The sequence below is a fragment of the Stenella coeruleoalba genome, assembly GCF_951394435.1.
Source record: "Stenella coeruleoalba genome assembly, chromosome: 7".
Lineage (NCBI taxonomy): Eukaryota > Metazoa > Chordata > Mammalia > Artiodactyla > Delphinidae > Stenella > Stenella coeruleoalba.
Genome location: NC_137153.1, coordinates 64535697 through 64560196, shown reverse-complemented (window position 1 = coordinate 64560196; position 24500 = coordinate 64535697). Strand labels below are relative to the sequence as shown.

Sequence of the window (24500 nt, the reverse complement as noted above, 5' to 3'; positions counted from 1 at the left end):
GTTTAATTAGCATACAGTAAGTCTCGCCTTGAAATGAAATTAAACCCTTAAGAGAAACAACTAATTTGAAGCATAATCTTATATTACCTAAATATAATTACTAAACCAAGCCAAGTAAAAATAATAAAGAAAACCCTAGAGAGCTGATTTACCAGAAATACAATAATCACATGTTTCCAAGCATTAATTCTCAACCCTGATTGCAGAAGAGGACCACCTGGGGAGCTTTGACAAAACCATTAACCCAGGCCCTATCCACAGAAATTGATTCAACTGGTTGGGAGTGGGGCCCAGACATCTGTGTTTTTTGTTATTTCTGAAAGTCCCCAGAACCACTGCACCAGAGACTGATTAAAATTTATTTTTTACCAGTCCGTAAATGTTTATAGCAGCTTTATTCATAATCACTAAATATTTGAAACAACCCAGATGTCCTTCAACTGGTAAATGGATAAACAAACTGTGTATATATACAATGCAATACCACTCAAGCAACCATCTATTGATTCATGCAACAAACATGGATGAATCTTAAGTGCATTTTGCTAAATGAAAAAAGGTGGAAGCCAAAAGGCTACATACATAGTGGGGTGGTGTGAAGGAATTCCTGGGGTAAAGCGACTGCTATGTAACTGTAGTGGTGGATATACAACTCTCTGCATCTGTCAAAACTCATGCAACTGTATACCACAAAGAATGGATTTTACTGTACATAAATTAAAAAAAAAAAATCAACCAGGAAGTAAGGGGGTAGATGGAATGCAGACTGTGACAAATCAATCTAACTGCCTTACAGATGTATCACGTAACTAGACTGAAGGAGATGGGGAAAGAGCTGTCCTAAGTAATTTGGGAAAATAGTGTTTTGACTGGATACTGTAAAGCTAAGCATAGCCTATAATAACAGCATTTTTCTCGTTCTGAATGAAAAAAAAGTCATTACCAAAAGAGGTTTATATTTTTGTCATTTCTATAGCAAATATTTTGATTTGCTCTTTATCGATTGTGTGGCGGTATTTAATAATAAACAACATAAGATAGTCTTAAAATCTGAAAGGTTTTGTAAAAATCTTTACAGGTGTTATTTTAAGCACTGTTTGTCTTTTTATCTTTTTTTTAGAAGGATGCCGGGCAGTATAGGAATGAAACGATCCCTGAAAGTGGACAGAGATTGAATTGCTTCATGGATCCAGAACAATGGACAGTGACAAAGCCAAGGGCAAAGTGAGCTGAAAGTGCAGCAGTGCTGGGGTAGTCCCAGCAGCAAACAATCAACTTAATCAGACAGCTGATCCTCTAGCTAAGATGCACCTAATTCTACTGTATTGGGTTTATGTTAATAAAATTTGAATATACAAAAACAATACTGATTCCTAAGTATGTCAAAAATGTCAGAATAAATAAATGCATTCTTAGAAACCTATGGGAGTGTGTGTTTTTTATTTAGTTATAAAATAGGACTTGAGAGAATTAAAAGTTAAAGACTTGGGCGGAAAAAAAATCCTCACAACTCCTCCTACATGACTAATAGTCCAGTGCCAGAATTTCAGGTTCATACAAACATCTGATTTAAACTCTCATATCTGGTTTGTTTCGGAACTGAGTGCCCATCTCGTCCAGCTAAAACTTTTATCCACTGCCTCAGACCTGAAGGGCTATGGCTAGAATCACTAAGGCCTTCCCTGTGAGGTCCACAGTAACTCAGTAGCAGACTTCGTATCGGTCAATCTATCAGAATGCTACAGGTAAGAGTATGCTGGTAAATTTACATTGGCCATAACAATGAATGCCTGGCCCTGTGTCTACAGCCTAAGGAAATGTGAGTGGATCAGGTAAAAAGTGGGCCACAAACCTAAAGAGACGGTCTACATAATCCACTTTTTCTTTCCAATTTATTTTGCTTTGTATGAATGGAAATCTGTCGCTTTAGGAGACGATTTTTGCACCTGAATCACCACTGTCATCAAGAGCAATCACAGATTTTCCAGAGTAACCAGAGTAATTCTGATAAGACCTAAATACAGTCACCTTCACCTTCTTACTTTAATGGCTTACCATTTTCCTTTGCTACAGTCCCATTTTCTCTGGTCCTTTCCAGACACTAGTCAGGCCCCCCTGGCTTCAGGGCCTTGGCACAAGCTGTTTTTCTGTTTGGAGGCTCTTACCATCGCCAACAGGATCTTAACTCACTATTGCTTCCAGGGAACCTGAATTCCTGGCTAGGTTGATTCTCCTCATTATGGGTTCTACGTTCCAGGTGTCTCTCCTTCTAACCCCTTGTTCCATTTATCCCCCTTGCATTTCCTGGGCCATGCCAGGCAAGCTCCTGCCCCAGGGTCTTTGAACTGGCTCCTGCCTAGAATACTAACCCCCACCATGACTAACTTGCCACCTTCTTTCAAACCTGCTTAACTGCCCCCTTCTCAATGAAGCCTACCTTGACCTGACCACCCAATTTTAAATTGTATCCGAATCCCCCGCTTACACTTCAACACACACACACACACACACACACACACACACACAGAGTCCTGATTCCTCTACTCTGGCCTCTGCATAATTTTCAGCCTCCTAGAAGGTGACCTTCATGGTGCAAGATTCTGTTGTTGTTTGGGTCACTGAACAGTGTATCCCGGAAAGCCTAGTATAGGAATATCTCTGGAATGAATGAATGACTTATGGACCATGTAGGGAAAACATTTATAAAGGAGAAAGGGAAGAAGCTCAGACTTCAAGACCTGAACAACATCTGTGAATTACAATGTGAGAGCAAAAAAGATTTCTGGAAGAAAACAGCTTTGTATAAATAGCTTTGTGTAATGAATTAGAAGGCACTGGCAAATAAGCACAGGAGGGAGAAGCAAATCCTGCAGCTACGTCTACTAATTATGAGCCCCTAATCATTGCCAGGTACCTAGCCCACATTATCACAGTTAAGCCCCATGAAACAAGTGCGGGATAAGGTTCTTATCTCTGTTTGACAGATGAAAAAAATCTAAGGTTAGATTAGAAGCTATAGCAGGACGTGGGTTCATCTTGCTTACTATCTAATACCCAGCAACCCGCAATGTGCTGGCAGGTAGTAGGTGTAGAATACATATTAACTGAAGAAAAAAATTATGCTCAGAGAGGTTAATATACTTCCCCAAGACCACACATCTAGTAAATAGCAAAAGACAGGATCTAAGCCCACATATTTTTATTTAGAAGCTAATGCCTTTCCACTATACCATATTTCTTCAGACTAAAATTATAAAACATATACAGACCTACAAAAATGCAGCAGTCCAGCCAACTATATACCACAGTAATTCTTCAGGACATTTCAATATAACAGAAGGAAATAGAAAAAAAACCTGATATTCCTGGTGAATGTCACCCAAATAAATGATCAAGCCACAATCATGCTTCATTTGATCTGTTTATTAATGAAGTGGTGCAAGGTTCATTCTAGAAAGAATTCCATCAAAACGGATAAAGCAAAAACTTTTAGTATCAAATCTGTAGTCTTCCTACAAAGGGAAAGTCATTTTCACAGAAATATCCTATTACCCAGACAGGCCTGTACGAGTAAACTTGTCTGTTTCCACCGAGCTGCTCACTTGGGCAGCGCCCTCCTGAGCACTGGCCTTTGAAATGCTAATTCATTGGCTGAACAACCGTTCAACTGCTCTTTAGCCTTAAACATTCTGAGGCTTCACATTAGGTAGCCAGAGCAGCCCCTGAGACAAAAAGGAGCTCCAGCAACCACGCTGGCCCGACACCAGGGGACAGATGAAATCAGAAGGAGGGAGTGGGAGCCTCTCTCCCCAGACTCAGGCGATGAGGGGCCACCTGAGGTCATTAAACCTGGCCTGCTTAGAATGTACAAAACTGGGGACAGAAGGATTTAAGTAAATAATTCATCATCCCCAAATCACATTCTCCAGAAGTATCTATACAATTGCAGATAAAGTACTTTAAATTTGCCCTTCTGCTTTATATTTCAGTGTGAGATACCGGTAATGGAATCCATTCTCTAATTCACTTTCCAAGAACAGAATCAGCCCAAATGTCTGCTGTTGGTGCTTTGTTAAATTTTCTGCTATTGTTAACCACAGAAAGGGTTGGAAAGCGTTGGGATTGAGAAATTTTATTCATTTCAAATTTACAAACTTCTACGGAGACTCTACACAGAGACTGAAAACCTGTGGTCCCACACCAGATCCATCCCAAAGGTGTTTTTCCTTTAGCCTCAGTGTTACTGTTGCTTAATGATTTTTAATTCAAGTAAATATGTGAAAATTAGGGATATTTCACCTAAAGTCTGGACTTCAAGCTTCTCTAGGAAAATCAGAAAATCCTAGACATGCATTCCCGAATGGTAAGAAGAGGCTGGGTCGCTGCTTCTCTCATGAAATCCAGCACAAACTTTCCAAAGAGCTGAACTGCTGCTTCAATAATGAATTTCACTTGACTGGTCACTATGGGCATTGAATTTGCTACCCCTGGCTGTATTCAAGGTCCAGTTTTGGGACAAGGGCACAGAGGCAGGATCGGAAATGAGTAAATACACTTGCCCCCCCGGGGCATGGAATGTGAGAATTTTAGACAAACTAAAATTAGAATTTGTCTATTAAGTCTGTCTCAAAGTGATGTATGGCAACTATGCTAACTGTTAGTAGAGACACAAAAACCATAATGAAGTGCATGAGATGTACTGGCAGAGGAGGGATGGGTGGAAGAGAAATACACAAAGAAGTATCTACTCTTCTGGCTACTTCCCCTCTCTAGCTGTTCCTGTATGACTCATTCAGTACTTACCAAGTCCAATCCATCACCAATTCCTGCAAGTTTTTAAACCTCTTAAAATTTTTTTGTATCTGGCCTTTCTTTACCGTATAACCACAGCCGCACTTCAGACCATCATGACCCTCACCCTACTTGCTTTTAGAGCAACTCACCCTCAAGTTCATCCTCTACCCAACTATCAGTGATCTATCAAAAATGCAAGTTGGACCACATTGTTTCCCAGTTTAAAATTTTTCATTGCTTCCCTTGTTAGGTGGTAATGCTGGGCTGGGTTTGAGAACTAACTGAGGGACATGTTTTAAAAACAGCTATGCTTGATCCTTACTTTCATATGTTTTGATTTAAATGCTCAGTGTGCGGCCGAGACAGCTATATTTTATCCCCAAGTGATTCCAAAGTATCATCCGGTTGAGAATCACTGACCTACCAGGCAAGCTCCAAGCTCCTTAGCTTTGCCTTAGTGCCCTCCAGTATGTTTCTGTCACCACCAGCCCTCCTCACGTTCCCTGCAAATTCAACAGTAACCTTATGCATATGTCTACTACTGCACATACCTCCCTACGCTGCAATTATCTCTTTATTGCCTCTCCCACTATTCTGAGAGAAGTGACTTAGCTCAGGCTTCTTGTTACCTATAAGTATCTGGGACACAGTTGGGTCTAAATAAGAGTGGATGGAGATGGCAGAAAAGATGGAGCTGGAAGAGTAGGTAAGATGTGGAATAGCAAAGCTATGCGGTCAGAAAGGGAGAAGGAGAGAATACTAGCAAAGGTGGGAAAACAGAAAGCACTTCCTGAGCTAAGCAGAATGTTGGTGACTGTGCGTTAATGTATGAAAGCTTCTCTTAGGCCACAAAGAGGAGCCTGGTGGCCTGAGTAAATACACCAAAGGGAAGTGAGCCAATTTATTCCCTGCCCAACAGTGGCGTCAGATCCATTTGTTAAACTGCAAACTCTGTAGAGAAAAGAGATCCCAGAATACAAGCAATTGTTTTATTATAATTATCATAATATCCTTCCTGTTTCCATCTCTCATTCCAAATCAGTACAATTAAAATGCAAAAAGAAGTACGTGTTTTGCAATTGTTAAATGATCTTTTTATATCTCTTCGCTGATGTAGTCTTGATTATTTCAGAAACAGTAGTTCTCCACGGTGGTTTCTGCCACCCAGTCCCAATGATTCATGCGGTGGGCCTCTCATCCTTTCCCTTGAGATTTTACTCCATAGTCGAATAGACGTAACCATTACTCATCATCCTTCATATTCAGCCAAGATTTTTGTTTAATCTAATTAGTCCTCCTTCTTCATTCAACTCTAAACAACATCCATCCTTATGAGAACGTAGTTATGCCCTTCCTACTTTTTCGGAAACTTGTGCCTTCTACTAGCTGCCAGGACAAACTGGCAATAGTTGATAATTTAAATTTTCCCATGTGAGTCAGGTATTCCAATTGCAATCAATTGCAAACCGTCCCCTCTTTGTGCCCAAAGAAGGCCTTTCCATTTGGTGACATCGTGGACCCATAAGCGTTATTTCTGAGCATTGCTGCTGGATCAATGGTGCTTTCTTGTTAGAGTTTTATTTTGCTTTTGATTTATGAGCACTGAGATGGTACAGAGGACATCTATATCAGAAGTACCCATGATGTGATCAAATTCACCATGATGTTTCTGCTTTTGCTTGCCTTTATGAAACCGATATCAGACTTCAATACCCATGATTACAAACCTGTTTCTTCACAGACCCTGTTACAACATTCCCATCAAACGTAACACTTCCCAGCACTTTTTTCTCCATATTTAAGATGTTCATAGCTCCAAATGTCAGGCTCACAGTGCAATGAAAACTATCCCATAGCTAATAAATTATTCATTTGTCAGGAGTTTGCAATTTGAAGTGGCACTAACAGTCAAGTACCTGAAGGACCCCCCCAGGACGTAAAGCACAGTAACATGCAAAGCTTCTTCCACATAAATGCTAAAGGTTAAGTGCTATTAAACTTCTCTGTTTATCAAGAGATGTGCTCCTTGAACTTATTTATTCTAATTAATCTGCTCCCAATAAACATTACTAACAGAGCACCGTGCTAAACGAGGCTAATCAAATGCGGCTCTTTCCCCTAACTAATCTCACCAGGTTAAAACAAGGTCTTCTGCTTATAAACATTCGCCATTCCCCACTATCTGGGGAGAACTTGTGAGTAAGGTCAAAAGTAGGGGTCATCAAGCCATGACCCTCAGCCCAAAGCTGGCTCATTGTAAGGGTTTGTAAATAAAGTTTTATTGGAACATCACCACTCCCAAGCATTCATGTGTTGTCTGTGGCTGTCTTCTTGTTATAACTCAGAGTTGGAGAGTTGTTACAGAGACTCTGTGGCTCACAAAGTCAAAAATGTTTACTATATGGTCCTTTACAGAAATCATTTGCCAACCTCTGGTTGAAAGGCATGCAAAATGTGGAAAGATTTCAGAATTTTAGCACTAGGCAGGGCTTTAACTGCTGTGTATCAACCTGTTCATCTACCCAAGCGAGGACTGCCTTTAAATGTTTGTTATCTAGAATGTCATCTGTGGTACAGAGCCAGAAGAGAAGAAGGAATAAAGCAACAACAGGTCCAAGGTGGCTCTCAAGCTGGCAGGTGCTTTGTTTTGATGACAATAATCACCATGTGTTCCAGTTATCTATTGCTGTGTTTCACACCACCTCAAAACTTGCTTAAGGCAAACATTTCTCTGCACAGGATTCTGCCTTGCAGGCTTCAGCTGGGCAGCTCTCCTCTTCCCACTTCAGGTCACTCCCGTGACTTGCCATTACCAGGAGGCTGGGCTCTGACTGGGAAGCCAAGATGGCTTCATTCACCTATCAGGCACTTCACCTGGAAGGCTATAAAATGTGTGGGCATTTCTTTCTCTCCACAGGGTCCCTCCAGCAAGATAGCTGGGCACCTTTCTATGATGACTCCAGGTGCCACAGAGTTGAAGTAGAAGCTCCCAGACGTCTAAGGATTAGGTCCAGGACAAGTTCAGCATCACTTCAGCAGCATTCCATTGGTCAAAGCACCTCAAGCAACCAGCCCAAAATTCAAGGGGAGGAGAATCCGACTCCACCTTGAGAGGAGCTATAAAATAGTTGGGCTGTGATTTCCAATCCACCAGAATATGACTAAGAGGATTGATGGTCACATCATGATTATGGTGATAAAATCTTACTGCCGACAATTTCAAATGAAACTGATGGATAAGAGCAAGAAGGCAGCCTAATGAAATATGAAAATCATTTCATAATAAAACACTAGTTGCACAGAATGCAAACATTTACAAATTGATAGTATTTTCTTCTTTTTTTTTAAACTGAAACACGACAAAAGACTTTCTAAAAGTCATTCAATGCTTCTCTAATTCTTACACAATGTATAAACTGTGGATATGGTATAATCTTTCTTCTGTGATTCTGAAGCCTCACTCTGCTATTAATGAAGTTCCAGCACAATACAATGGAAATGGACCTCTGGCACCTGCCATGGTGGTGGCATCGTTTTGGCCCTTTGTCCAGGTTTCCGGCCACTATGCATTTTGAGCTCTTGTGCCTGCTCTTTTCAACTGTTCTGCCTCTTCCCTGGACAGGAGTCAAAAGAGCTGAGTTCTAGGGTCTTCTCCATCACCTGCTCACCTTTTTGCTCCCGGCAGGTCATCTGCTCTGACCCTTGGTTTCTTTTATCTGACAAGTGCAGATGATAAAATGTATCCTCCCTACTCCTAGAGTATTCAGGAACAAGTTAGATTAAAGATATAAAATGTTTAAAAATTATACAGGGGAAGGTATTATCATGATCATTGCTATGAGATAAAATTGGATTTTATTGCTAAAATAAAAATAAAATAAAAAATAATATCTTAAAATTAATATACTGTTAAATACACTGTTGATATAATAACAATGGCTAAGATTTATTTAGCGCTTACTATGTGTGAGGCATACTTCTAAGCACCTTACATTGGTTAATAGTTAATCTTCCCCTGTGTCCACATGTCCGTTCTCTACGTCCGTGTCTCTATCCCTGCCCTGGAAGTAGGTTCATCTGTACTATTTTTCTAGATTCCACATATATGAGTTAATATAGGATATTTGTTTTCCTCTTTCTGACTTACTTCACTCTGTATGACATACTCTAGGTCTATCCACGTCTCTATAAATGACCCAGTTTGAGCTATCCTTTTTATGGCTGAGTAATATTCCATTGTATATATGTACCACATCTTCTTTATCCATTCATCTGTCATTGGACATGGAGGGAATACATGTATACATATAGCTGACCCACTTCATTGTACAGCAGAAACTAACACAACATTGTGAAGCAATTATACTCCATTAAAAAAAAAAAAGATAGTTAATCTTTATAGCAACCCTACAATTATTATGCCAGACAACAAAACTGAGACAAAGAAATTAGGAAATCTGTTTCTGGTTAAACAGATATTAAACAGAAATATGATTTAGCTTTTTCAATTTGCATAGCTGATCTTAAGAACTTACAAAAGGCCTATTGTATTTCTGATAAAATTTCCCCCTTTTGTTAGAAGGGCGGAATCTCCCTCTTCTAATCTCTGTACCAGCATTCTGTACCAGAGCTTACACACTGTTAGTGTTCTTAACCACGGGTACCTTTGCCCCCCAGGGGACATTTAGCAATGTCTGAAGACGTTTTGGTTGTCACAACTGGGTGCTAGAGTGTTACTGGGTATAAGCCAGGGATGTTGCTACACGTCCTACAACACTCAGGGCGGTCCCCATAGAACACAAAGAATTACCCAGCCCAAAATGTCAATAGTGTTAAGCTTGACAAACCCTGGGCTACATTGATGGCATAAACGTAGTAAGGAGAGATTTCACTGAGTTCAGCCTGTAAGTTATAACAGTAATCTATGATATGTATGCTTTTTTGTTATGTTTTGTTTATTGCTGCTCAAAGGTATATATTGCTTCATTCCTTGAACCGAAAATCATCTCAATAGGTGAAAATGCTAGATAATTGATTTCTACGTATACCTCAGGCATTATGGTTTATACAGTGGGATAAAGATGAACCTTTACTGAATACCTGCCATGCATCAGGCACTCACAGCACTTTACATATAGGATTTCACTTAAATCTCACAGCAACTTGTAAGAGCTATAAGCATCCCCAAAGAGTCAGAAGAATTTAAGCCAAATCTGGTTGCTAACCCCATGTACTATTTTAGAGAAAACACATTTAAGTTATGGTTTAATAATCCTTATGTTATGTATTACCCTACAACCCCACTGGGCTTAAAACTAAGTCCAAATATGTTAAATCACATAAGCGATAGTTTTTCCTCCAAATAAAAGAGGTTTACCAGGAAAAAGTTTATTAAAATTATTTCATCTATATAGAGGATATACTTTCCATATAGGAATCACTTAGGAATCCTATTTCTATAATCTTGACTAAATGGAAGCATACAGAGGAAAGCCCTATTCAAGCTCCCTTCTTCTCTACAAATGTATGTTGGCCATCGCCTTCCAGTTACAACTCTGCTTTTCATTTGTCCTCTCCAGCTATGGATACTGATGAAATGAAGTGTAGACTTAATTTTATGTTGTCAATGTAGAAATATCATCTACTATAAAAGAAAAGGAAATCTGGCCAGGCTAAAGAGCTAAAAGCAGATATTCTTGCTTTTGTTAACCAAAGCCTTTAGTGTTCAAAGTCTATATTGGATGGTACAAAGGAAATTTCAGTCAAGCGGTTTAGAAAATGAATTTATAACCTGATCAGAGATTGTACCAACCCTTCAAAGAACTATTTGAGAAAGAAATATTAACTTTGTCCCAGTAGAGGAGAGTGGTGCCCAACTCAAGTTTCATAGGTAGATATCCCAAGAATAGATCTGTTTCCCTACATACTGGCTGAGCAATCCAACTCCTTCCAAGGCCTACAGGGCCACATGGTTTAGCCCCTTCCTGCTCTCTTAGCTATGTCTTCCCACTCACTATGCTTCAGTCTCCTAGGCCTTATTTTGTCCTTTGAACACACTAGTCTTCTTTCCTTAAGGCTTTTGTGAATCACTGTTCTATCCACCTGGATGCACTGAACTCCACTTCTTCATGGCTGGTGCTGTCCCATCGCTCAGCTTAAGTGTTGGGTCTCACTAAGCAATACCTTCCTTGATATAAAATGAAGGAATGCCCTGTCCCCTCCCCTAACATCCCCCCCGTGCTCTCACAGAACATCACCCTGTTTTATTATCTCTGCAGTATTCATAACTATCAAAGCCACACTGTTCATTTATCTTTTGTCCATAACCTTGTCTTGCTGCATGTTTCTTCCCTCCCTGCCCAGCCGCACTCCAACTAGAATGGAAATTCTGTGGTAACACGAATCAGGATCTGGCTCATTTGGGGCACACAGTAGTCATTTACTGAATGAAGTATTACTTTTAAATTAAATGTTGTGATTTAAATTTACTTTTAAAGGATACATATGGACATTAAAGAGGTGTCTGTATCAACCTGAAATCACTACAGCTGAAAGCAATGAATGCCTTCCCTGCTCTTTTTTAGAATATTAACACCTTTATTAACAGGTGGTTGCAGTTTGTTAATTTCTTTGAAAAATCAAGTTGTAAACTTTTGTTACCCATTAAAATGAGGTTCTTAAGAAACCTGACCAGATATAAAACAATTTAAAAATCTTTAAAGGTGTATTGAGAAAAAGCAGGTTTTTATTTTTTTTAACACATTTGTCATTACCAAAAAGATCTGTCTTTAGGTAAAAAAACATTTAAAAATCCCATGCTGCATAAATAATACAGATAGTTCCAGTGATCTGGTCAATGGGCAAAAAGCAGCACTTAAGGTCTGCCCTTTTAATGGTAGACAAACAACAGCAATTTATTTTTCTCTCACTCCTTTATAAGCAACTTGAATACAGCAAAAACAACAACTAAGAAAGAAAAGAAAAACTACTAGAATATATTAAGTTTAATTGGCTCGTTATACTTTCTGTGCTTATAGCTCAAAAGTAATGTATTGTGTGCTATTTTTAATCTGAAGATATAAGTGCTTAGTGTATTTTAATGTCTCATTGAATAAATGTAGTATAAAACAATTATCACAACACTATGTTGTGATTATGCAAAATCCATCACACCTCGTAGAGTGAATTTAAAACTTTCATTGGAGAACAGAAACTAAATTGAAATACCCATTCTAGTAAGGTTTTAAACTTCATTCACATTTTTAAACTGATTCTGGATTCCACAGTACTTTTTTTTTTACAAATATATTAACATAAAGGTAAGTTTTAAAAAATTACCTGAACAAACAAAAAGAGAAATCATAAGAATGAGCAGTGATATACTTCTGGAAAAAAATGACATGTTAAAAATAAAAAGTTACATGTTCCTCATTAGCTTGGCTTTCTCTTTCACTCAGAATTATAATAATCTGTAGGTAGTTCAGGTTTTAGGAGACTGTAGCTCAATAAAAGTCAACTAACATAATTTCTTAAGTTTCAAGGCAGTCTGGCCTTCCTAACCTCCATCACTCTTCTCCCCTGTTCCCCTTCTTTTCCTTAACATTCAACTAGACCCTTAAAAGATCTCAAGGCCACTCTGGCTGGCCTGGCTTCAGAGCATTTCTCTACCCTGCTACCACACAGATGTTTTTTTACATCTCTGCTGTCACTCCCCCAGTTGTCCTTAGAATAAAAACCAAGACCTTGAACAAGTTCTAAAGCCTTGCATTAGATGGTCCTGCTTACTTGTCTATCCTTATTTGATTAATTCCTCCTTCTCAGCACCTGCGATGCAGTCACAACCATTCTTTCAGTCACCAGAACACACTAGGTTATCCTGTCTTGCAGTATAAGAGCATGTTCTTTCTTGAACCCTAACGGCTCTTTCAGGGGTAGTTTAGTTAATGTCTATTCATCCATCAGGTGCTAGCTCAAAAGTCATTCCCTCAGAGCGATACATGTGATCTAACTTAACAGAACTACACGTTTACAAAAATGTATTGATGTAAAAGCTAGTAAAATCTGTAGTTAGTCAATAGTATCATACTAATATTGATTTCCTGATGTTGATAATGTAATGTTATTACATAATATATCATTACTGGGGAAATACGGGTGAAAGGTACTTGGGAAATTCCTGTACAAGTTTTACTTCTTTCAAGTCTAAAATTATTTCACAATAAACAAGAAATAAATTGCTCCTTCATAACGTTTTTTATTGCTCTTCTGAATAGTTGAGACACTAACCTCCCTATTCTCTTCCCTCAAAACATTTATCACAGTTAGAAAGTATGAACGTTTTGAGATTAATGTTAAATATTTGTCTATCCCGCTCGAGTTTAAGCCCTCTAGGGGCAGGGATCATATCTCTTTATCTCACCATTGTATATCCAGTAGTTACCTCAATGCTTGACACAGGAAATGTGTCCAATAAACACTTACTAGAGGGAGTATTAAATACACAAATGTGTCAATCAGTCAATGCCCTTTGGAGGCATAATTGCATACATAATGATACATGTTTACATTTTTAAAAGATACTGCTCAAATCATAAAGTTAATGGGATCATCAATGTCCACAGAGATCTAAACATGGATGCTTCTAATTTGGAAATGATGCAAGCTGATGAGAAAAAAGCAAAAGCACAACTTTTAGTGAACATTTAATCCTATTATTCAAAATGCGAGTTCTCTAATCCTTATGATAACCATATCAAGTGTGTGCCATTTTCCATCTTCATTTTACAGATGAGAGGCACATAGAGATTTGTAACTTGCACATGGTCAGAACACCTATACTGCAGAGGCAGGATCTGAACATGGGTACAAGTCCATATTCTTAAGCGCTACTTCCTGCCTGGAGATAAAATCTGAGAATATTGCTTGAGAGAGTTCTGAAAAGTAAGCTATGAATTCTGAAAGTAGATTACAAGCTGGTGTGGGACCACACTTTTTTAAATCTTTATATCCCTACCATTATGCACAAAGCTTTCCATGTAGCAGGGACACGTGATCATACACACACACACACACACACACACACACACACACACACACACACACACACACACTGGTTACTGGTTTCACGAATGAATAAATAAATCTAAAGCAAACTGAGGAAAAGAGAAAAAGCAAAATTATAAGTAAGAGAATTGGTTTCCACCCGATCACTAGGTACTTCTCTCTTTGATTCTTTATTTCAAGTTGGACACTGGTTGGGGGTTTTCTGAATTTACTGAAGCAGGACAACATAGGCAGAAGAGGGCGGGCTCCCAACCAAGTCAGACTTACTCGAAATGAATCAGGTAAATAGCAGCTACGTCAGGAAAATTGAAGAAACTAAGAATATGATAGGAAAGAAACAAGGAAATCATAGAACAGTATAATCAAATATCACCAGGCTATTAGCAATAACAAGAAGTAATTCACCGATATTTCAGATATTGTTCTATCCTTCAAGCTTAGGGCCCTCATCGCAAACAGAGATCAGAGATAACAAATATATCATACTTTGGTTTTTCTTAGAAAAAGCAAGTCCCTCTACACACAATAAAATGCTTTGAAGTGTACACATGTGTTGATTATGTGACATATTCTTAACCTTACTAGATAGGTACAGCTCTGCTGGGAGCAATTAATTCAGAAAGCTACAGAAAACTCTGCAATGGGACCAAAGGATCAGTAAAATAGCTGGAATATTTTTCTTGCTGCAGACAGCTGGATTCTGCTAATTTTGCTACTTTAAAGTGAGGGGAGGAAGGAGGAGGGAGCAGTAAGGTTTTTATTTTGCCACACCTCTGTAAATTCAGATAAAAGGAAAACAAGGAAGGCATTGATAAGCATGGAAAAATGAACTGGCTTTCTTCCTGCTCTCCTCAATGAGCACATCTATTCTAACTGGCCTGAAGGAACCAGAACACTTTTCATTCAGGTGACATATACCAAAGAGAATCTAACCAGACAGCTGGATTAAGCAGCAGTTTACCTTTTCATTTTTAAATAGCTTTATTGGAGTATGATTCGCACACATACAGATCACCCATTTAAAGTGTCCAATTCAATGGTATTTAGTATGTTTGTACCCAGTTAGTACCATCACCCCAATCTCATTTTAGAACATTTCGTTTTCATCATCCCAAGCAATTTACCTTTTAAAAGTTGATTGAATAGTCTGTGATCTAAGTACATACATACATATGTGAATACATACATCACACATACCTAAACACCCGTAATCTAAAAAAGAAAAACTAAAGGACATTTTTGATGATCTATGAATGTTCTCATTGTGAAATGGCCCTGTCTACTGGGAGGAATGCATTTTGATGACATAAGAAAGATAGTCTTTCCATTCCTAACTTCATTTTGGAGGTCTAACTTCTTGACAGGCTGCTTCTTGGAAGTGATTACGGCAGAACGCAAAAGGAATCATTTGCCCTGCCCTTCAATCTAATAATTTTCCTTTTCTTTAATTTTGTTTTCTGAAGAATAATTTCTGGCCATAGCAAAAGCCACTCACTTTCTTCCTTACCTTGTTTACCTCCATCTCCAGCCTACTGGACCAGTGTCCCATGTGTTTCTGTATGTGCTTACAATAAACATCTATAGCTCCTCCCTCAGGGCAGCTCAAGAAAATTCACTACAGGAAGCAACAAAACAGGAAGATGGAAACGCTTTCCATTATCCATTAGACCCAAGAAAATTAACTTTAAATTGGTTATTTCCTAAGCTTGAAAAAGCAGATATGCTTCATATTATTCCCTCTTCGTCTTCAGATTAACTCCTGGGACAAGAGTTTATAAGAATCTCCTATGTGTAGAACTTTTTATAGGGAAGCAAGCTGGGGACTTTAACACGCTGCAGGAAAATATGGTTTATCAACTGTCCAAATTTTGATGATCTGTATCAAATTAAATAATGTTAGCACAGTACCTAAACTCAAGTACTCAATAAAAATGTTGGCTGAATGTTTTTGAATAATGATAGATAACATTTATTAAATATCTACCATGTGTTATCTGCTGATCTGTGTTTTACATTAACTCATTTAGTCCTCATAAAACCCAAGAGTAGGCCCTACACTATACCATCACCATCATCACTCATCACCCACATTTTTAAGATAGGAAAACTCAGAGAAAGAGCATGAGGCATCATGCTCCAGATTACAAAAACACAGCCGGAATTTAAAACCAGACTCTGCTTTCAGAGCTTACTTTATTAACCATTACCCTATGCTGCCCACCAGAAAACAAGTAAGGGAAAAATGGTTAACTTACAACATTGATGTCAGTCTGCTCTCTAATGCCAAAGAAATAAAGTTCCATTGGATAGAGTGATATACTACCAGAGGGGGAATAAAAGAAACCTAATTGCTTTCACATAGGGCAGAAATATAGTGAGTAGATGGGGACTACAGCGAGGTTCCTTCACAATAAGGATGGAAAATGAGGGTGTGTTCACCATCTGAGACAGAAAAATGGCAAAAAGCAACAGAAAAAAGGATGAACTCAACCATTTTAGGAATTCAACTGTCAAGAGCTGTGTTTATAATGAAGATCCAGTAAACACTCAGGTCCAATGACAGTGGCCAAAAAGCATAAACTCAGGTCTAGAATGTAAGTGATTTCATCATAGTGAAACCAGTTTGATAAAAGAATGTACTAACAGCAGATTCTTGGCCTGTATTTAGTTGAAAAAAAAGAAAAGAAAAGAAAAAGGACTGGTAAATAGCAAACTAAAGCTACATAAAATTACCAGAAACTATCACGAAAACTCAGTCAAAAGAAAAATATTGGGCTTCCCTGGTGGCGCAGTGGTTGAGGGTCTGCCTGCCGACGCAGGGGACACGAGTTCGTGCCCCGGTCCAGGAAGATCCCACATGCCGCGGAGCGGCTGGGCCCGTGAGCCAGGGACGCTGAGCCTGCACGTCCGGAGCCTGTGCTCCACAACGGGAGAGGCCACAGCAGTGAGAGGCCCACGTACCGCAAAAAAAAAAAAAAAAAAAAAAAAAAAAAAAAAAAAAAAAATTACCCCAGGATTATATTAATATAATACAATCTAAATTCATCTAGAATTTGCATGCACAGCATCACTGAATTGACTTCAGTCAAACCACTATGGAAAACTGGTTAGCCTGGCACGAGGAAGGGCTACTCCTAGCGTTCAAACTGAAGTCACACTTGACTCCTCCCCGGGACCACAGCTCTACCATGTGTATGTGCATTCAAGAAGCAATGAGTGACATCATTTCGAGCACTCCAGACTTAGGAACAAAAAGAAATAGGATCCATGCACACATCTAGCCTTTTGAAATAATAGTGGAGATCGGCAGGGCACTTCAAATGGGCAATGGCAAAGACTATAATTTTCTGCTAAAGGGATATTATCACAATTTTTCAACCTGGGTTTGAACCAAGGTTCGTGAGAGCTCTTCTACCTAATGCGACTTCACACCAGCACTTTTCTATGGTGTTCCACACAGCGGATTGTAAGCCTCACTCCTCAGCTCTGCAGAGTTAATCGTTTCAAGAGGCAGTGAGCTGAACACACTAAGTTAACATGGCACCCTAGAGTGGCTTCTTCCCACTCCCCACCTGCATATCATCCTCTTCTTCAAAAGAGAGCAACATTAAAAAAAAAAAAATATTCCCATAGTTCTTGAGTGGCTAAGCTACTATTAAAGTCTGAAACATAACTCCTGATCCCTTGTATGAATACAAAATACAGTTAGGTAAAAGAAAAAATATATATATATGGCTAGATGTGCTAATGAAAGTGTAGGGAAACAAATCAGTGACCCAGTTGATACAAGCCTGAGAGATATCATCTTTCTATGATGGTGAAGAAATCAAATTTTTCTTCAGTGCTACTTGTATCTTGATTTTTTTAGGGTTTTAAGAGAAGTTAATGGCACAATTTAATGGGTTACAATCTAAATCCTATTTCATCAATTGTTCTTTAAACATTCTTAGTGGCTAAAATCATATCTCAGACCCTACCATGTGCTTTCATGTACCAGGAATATCCTCGAGTACATTACTAAGGGATGTTCTTTCTTCTTTTAAAATGTACCTTAAAAAATATGGCTAATTTTTCCTCTTTCCCCAGGAATGCTCAGGTTACGTATGCTATTCAGCAATGCCAAATGAATCTGTTAAAGGGAAAATATCCTGGAGTAAGGTTGAGGAGATAGGGCAAAACCAAACAAAATTGATTTGGCAAAGAAGAAGCCTCTCCCTCTTTGTAGCTGCTAAGGGAAAAGTGAGAGAGAAGGGATTCTTTTCCAGGTTACATCTTGAGGTTGAAAACTGCTATCATGTAAATATATAACATGGTAAATATCTTAATTTAACTAACAATCGCTAATTCACTCAGGCCTTTGTTATTTCTTGCTTAAGACTCTATTGGATAAGAAATGGATGAAAGAGTAGAAGAGAAAGACAGAGAAGGGGACGAGCAAGAGGAGGAGGAGCAGGTGATGATCATTTATCGTCTAGATTGTTTTTAAACCATAATTTTAAATTTTAGGGCTTCCCTGGTGGCACAGTGGTTAAGAATCCACCTGCCACTGCAGGGGACACGGGTTCTAGCTCTGATCCGGGAAGATCCCACATGCCACAGAGCAACTAAGCCCACGCGCCACAACTACTGAGCCTTCGCACCGTAACTAGTGAAGCCCACACATCTAGAGCCCACGCTCTGCAACAAGAGAAGCCACCGCAACAAGAAGTCCGTGCACCGCAACGAAGAGTAGCCCCCGCTCGCCGCAACTAGAGAAAGCCCGCGCGCAGCAATGAAGACCCAAAGCAGCCAAAAATAAATAAAAATAAAATTAATTAATTTTTTTTAAAAAAATACACATAATTTAAAAGTTTAAAAGTACTTGTTCCTCAATGCTTGATATCTGTCTGCCACTTTCCACCAGAGAATTAAGCAAAAGCAAAGCTTCTCAGTAAGAGAATATGCTTACTCATCTGGAAGGATAACTTCATGAATATATGATAATTAGATCTAATAACTTTAAGAAAATCCCTAACTGAGATCTGATATTAAAGTCAGGTCCCACGGCCTTAATATGCTTTTGCCGAAAGCTAACAATTGTAAAACAACTTACTTTTTCACTCTAGCCAAAACTGAAAAATAAAGCCATATGCCTGATTTCTTTAAAACACTAAATTTAGATTTCAACTTTAAAATACATTTTGACATAAACGGCTTTTAACACAAGCATCTTTCATTTGGGTCTTTTCCCAGTTAATTATTTGCTGGCATTGTACTCGAAATTCCTTGGCTTCACCTTAAACCCACACTCCCAAGTGCTAATTAGGAGACTATATACATTATTAACCAGAAAATGTTGTGCTTAAAACATGCATGTTCCATATGTATCCTATTATTAACAGTATTCTTTTCACTCCTGGAAAGCTCTCTTTAAAAAATAGAGCCCTATTTAAACAAAGAAATGGGCTGCCATTGAGGAAATTCTTGTTGAAATGCAATTAACAGGTAAGGGCCAACATGACACAGGATCCTTGTCTTCGAAACATCTTTAACATGAATCAAATTTAATCTCACTGAAATAGTCAGTGGAGGGAAAAGGTAATGACTGCAGACGTTACACATTTTAATAGTACCAAGGGGACTCCCGAAGAGAATGGCTGACTCTCATATGAGTTAAACCATTACTCGGGACCAGACGTGTTGGTAACTACAAGCCAGAGACATGCCTTTTTCCAGTACTGCCTCTTCCAAAAAATCCAAAGGACAGATGGGAAAAGAAACGTATGTAAACAAGGTAGGCCTAATGATTTCCTAATTACAAAGGAGATGGGATCTTCTCATTAATTGGCAAGCTAATTGACCACAATCTCAGTTTCACAAATTGAGTCCAATAATCCAAACTTTGGGGTCTGTACTCCACAGAATTCTCCTCACACTTCCACACCCTTCATCCAGCCACAAAGTTGTCAGTTCTGCTTGATTTCTTTGAATACTGTACTCCACGACAGCTGTCGGAAACGGTACATTAGAACAGCTGCTGTGACAGCTACAAGGGCTTGGAAGATTAATTGGGCTCAATGTGACATTGCACATTTTTCTAAACATACAAATAGCCACAAAACTAAAGAAATTTCTAATGAGTCTGAGCAATATTTACTTATTGGCACCACCAACTGGTTAATCCCAGTTTGCGTTGTATCATTGATCTCATAATACCTTTTGCTACTGGGCTGGTAAGAGTATCAAAAAAAAGAAAGAAAAAAAGAAAGGCAAAACAGTAGGAGCGGTTAGATGCACAAGAAAAAGGGCATTAAGACAGAGAGGAAATGGTAAGCAAGCCATGTCAATAATCTCTTTGAAAGGCTGGCTGGTAGCCAAGGAGGATCCCACAGGGTCTCAGGATTTACTTCCAAAGGAAACATATTCAGAGGCCCTGAGCGTGGTGACAACTGCAAACAAAACCACTCATTATAGCCCCCTAGAGAATGGGAGAATGGCTTACTCTCAGCATCCGCGTGGAGGAAGAAGGCAAGGAACAGCAGCAGCGGCCTGGCTACGTGCACCATCCTGCAGCTCGGCACCAGCACACACTGGCAGCTTGGAATCACTGCCGCAGAAGCCGCAGCGAGCCGGACCGATCTGAAATTTCAGCTGGAACACCTTCAGAGCCTGTAGAGGGAGAGGTAAAGAAAAGAAAGGGAAGAAAACACAAAGACACTTAGACTCTCACTCTTCTCCCCTTGTTCCATCACAACCACCACGAGAGATGCAAAACACTGTTGATACACCATAAATGGGAACCATGACACCTTTGGATGAGGAAGCAAACAACCTGGTTTGTGAAATGGGACTCCCCAGGTTGACCTTGCTCCCATGCTCAGGCCACCCTGAAGCCAACCCCTCTAGAGAATTTCATTCTCTGCTCATGCCACCTTTTGGGCAACGTTCTATGAGAAGAACCTGTCACTTCTTATGAAATATTACATGACTACTTGGATGGAAGAAAGTCCATCAATGCTACAAGCAAGATTTAAGAGAAGCTCCACCATGCAGGATAAAAGTCTATTATTGGCAGAATAATGGAAGTTGCTTTCCTGGCACCAGGTGAAATCTGCTAATTCAACTTCTCCAGCTAAACAGTAGAGGTTAGAATTTTTTACACCATCACATTTGGCTTCTTCCCTGAAGACGCATCACATTTGAGTCTAGTTTGGCTTCGATAAGTCAAAACAATAGCTAGCAACAGCCACTTTGACTTACAGGATTTTTATATGCCTCCTGGGCAACGGCTTAGGTTTCTCAACTTTCTATGTAAAATCAATAAGCCACAGCCTGTTTTCGGAGAGCCTACTGCGTGCAAGACATCAGAGTTGCTACACAGCACTTCGTGTCGCAAGATACAAAAATGAGTCAGAGTCCATCGTCTGTGACTTTCCAGTTTAGGAGGGAAAATAATACAGGCACATTGGATGACTAGGACAAGTTAATACGTGATTAGTGCCAGGAAGGAAAGCCAAATAATGCCATGAAATTCAGGATTAGGAATGACATCATGGAAAAAGCGGCATCTCCAACTGGGCCTTGGAGTACAGGCAGAATTTTACCAAAAGAAAGGAAAGGCATTCCAGGAATTCTATACAAAGGCAGGGCAGTGAAACGGGAGCTTTGGCAAAGGTGAGTTGCCTGGTTGGCCTGAAGCAGGGCTTCCCAAATATCTATATGCATCAGAACCACCAGGAAGGCTTGTAACTGGGCACCCATCCACCAGAGTTTGTGATTCAGGAGGTCTGTGCTGGGGGTCCAAGAACTTGCATTTCTAACAAGTTTCTGAGTGATGCTGATGGAGATGGTCCAGGGTCCACAATGAGACTACTGGGTTGGTGTGACGGATCCATTAAGAAACCACAAGAAGATGAGGCAAAAGAAAATGTCTCATGCTTTAGGTGTACTTCCTTATTAGCGTTTTTGGCTCTCTGCTATTTTTACCGTACTGTTTCATTTAAATTTCCTACATGCTAACTTCGTTTGTGCGATTGAAATAAAATTGCAGTATATTAAAAAAAAGAAAATGGCTCAGGCTTAAAAAATAATAGCTCATGGAGAGCCTTGGATGCCTCCCTAAGTCAACCAGCCTTTTTTTCAGCAAACCACAAAGGGAGCTATTTAATGTTTTGGAGCAGAAGAACAATATAGAATGAAGCTTTGAAAAGATTAACTGACAGCTGAATGTGGGATGATTTACAGAACACTATTATCAAGAGTCACAGGTAAGAAGTAACACAGACCATAAGAGTGATGGTGGTCCTGGTGGGAATGGAAAAGAATGGAAGTGATGACTGACTGGCTCCAAGCAATTTGAAGTATGGCTCTTGGGGTGATAAATGATAGTTCCTACAGAACCTTCAATAAATCTAGCACAACATTTTGTACAGAATAGGCTCTTAATAAAGAGAGAAAGAAAGGGCATATTTAATGTTACTGCTTCCTCTGTCACTGTGAGAAGAACTTGAGAATGACAATCAGAATTTGTTCGCCAATGAAACAGTATACCTTTAAGTTTTGCATCTAGGAATATCTGAAACACATAAAATTCTTGACACAAAATACTAGAGACATCCAGAAATAACCTAAAAACTTAAAATAACTTGCAGTTTAAAAATTATTGTTAATGCAGATACTATAGTGTGTCTTTTTTGAAACTAAGCTTGAGCATGAGAATAAAAATTTTTTTAAAAAGATATTATCTGGGCTTCCCTGGTGGTGCAGTGGTTGAGGGTCCGCCTGCCGATGCAGGGGACACGGGTTCGTGCCCCGGTCTGGGAAGATCCCACATGCCGCGGAGCAGCTGGGCCCGTGAGCCATGGCCGCTGAGCCTGCGCTCCACAACGGGAGAGGCCACAGCAGTGAGAGGCCTGCGTACCGCAAAAAAAAAAAAAAAAAAAGATATTATCTTTGTCATACTATGAATGAATGGTGTGAACACAGGAAAGATAAAACTAAAAGGAGGGGGTATGACCATTCTAATTACCATTCCACTAGATAGCCTTTTTTTCCTTTTGAACAGATTTGTAGGTGGCATGAAGAAGCAAATTGTACGTTGAAACGCATGTACTTGAAACCAAAAGCTAGCCAGCTGCTCCAAATCAGCTATTGTTATCTATCTCATCTGGAAAACAACTTATCAAGCAGTTCACAGCTATCAAATGTTAAAATTCTCCAAACTTTATAGAAGAAGTGCTAAAGGAATCAGCTCTCTCCCTCTCCCCCTTTCACTGCTCCCACCCTCATGCCAGCATTTCAAATGACAGCAAAGTCCAGGAGACATCAGTCCTGTCAGACTCAATTTGTGTCTGTGCAAGCGTATCAGAGCCAACTGCTACATAATGACTCGATGCAATCACAGAGATGGAGATGTATGAAATGCTCTCTCAGGAAAGAGGTGACTTGGCTCTCCCCCTTCTCAACTGGAGCGCCATAAGAAGACTAAGTTCTTTCAAATGAACCTACAAATGTTACCTCTGACTTTAAACAGTGATAGGATCTAGAAATGAACGCAGATGTGAACATACCTATTTTTACTTAAATGGGCTATGCCCTTGGCCGAGATATGACAAAAGGAGATCAGAAGTGTAAAGATAAAACCAATTCTAGATGTTCATTCTGGCCAATCTCCACTCTGTATCTTGTTTATTACATAGAAACTTTGCCAAAAGGAAAATGCTGGCTTGTGTATTAGTAAGGTGGAATTTGAATTTTGGAACAAAAATGGGCAGTAGATTTTTAAGAAAACATTTTCAGTGAAAATAATGTGGTCCAGCGGTTAAGACTCTGCACTCCCAATGCAGGGGGCCCGGGTTCGATCCCTGGTCAGGGAACTAGATCCCACAACGAAGAGCCTGCATGCCACAAGTAAAAGAGCCCACATGCTGCAACTAAAGAAAAAAAAACATCCCACATGCCACAACTAAAGATCCCGCACTCCGCAATGAAGATCCCGCGTGCCGCAACTAAGACCCGGTGCAGCCAAATAAATAAGTAACGAATGTTTTTTTTAGAAAAAGGAAAAATAAAGAAAAGAATGAGGATGAATGAATGTTATAAGTAGTTTCCTGTAGTTTCCAAACTACAATGTTATAAGTAGTTCCCTACCCTAAAGAAAGGGTAGCCAAGCACGCTGCAATGAAAAGGGCAAGAAAGGGGGTTTGGAGATAGTAAAAGACACCATGGTTTAGCTTACATCATAAATTATTCTGCATTTGTGCAATAGCCCTCAGCAGGGGTTAACTCCGTGATTTTTATATACCTTGCCCTTTGTGTCTTTTATTAACTGGGACTGGCAGATAAAACAACCATCTAGATGAGCTAAAAATAATATTTAAAACTCTCTGATTTCTTATTGCTCACAGCACAAAGATGTTAACAATAATTTTGTTGATTTCCAATCAGCTCAATATCTACTTTTCTATTTATGTACATGTGTGGTTAGAGAAACTAACAGCTCAGAGGGCCAGTGTGTGCAATCTCATTTGAAATGAAACAAGAAAAATACACTTGCCCTGAGTCTTATATCACTGCTTCAAGTGATCTGATTAGCTGACACCTAACTCTTTATCTTCAATTTAACATTGGAACCCTTTCTATAATAAGTATATTTATATTCAAAC

At 39.3% G+C, this 24500-nt stretch overlaps 1 protein-coding gene across 14 annotated transcripts in view; it reads right to left on the bottom strand.

Annotated features, from left to right (window-relative positions):
- Positions 1-24500, bottom strand: part of PTPRD (protein tyrosine phosphatase receptor type D) — a 2135645-nt gene that overhangs the window by 397654 nt on the left and 1713491 nt on the right. For all 14 annotated transcript variants that reach the window (XM_079926376.1, XM_079926379.1, XM_079926370.1 and 11 more), the window contains one exon: positions 20339-20505. In XM_079926376.1, the coding sequence (XP_079782502.1) occupies positions 20339-20402 (64 nt within the window). In that variant the 5' untranslated portion in view covers positions 20403-20505. The remainder of the gene's footprint in view (positions 1-20338; positions 20506-24500) is intronic.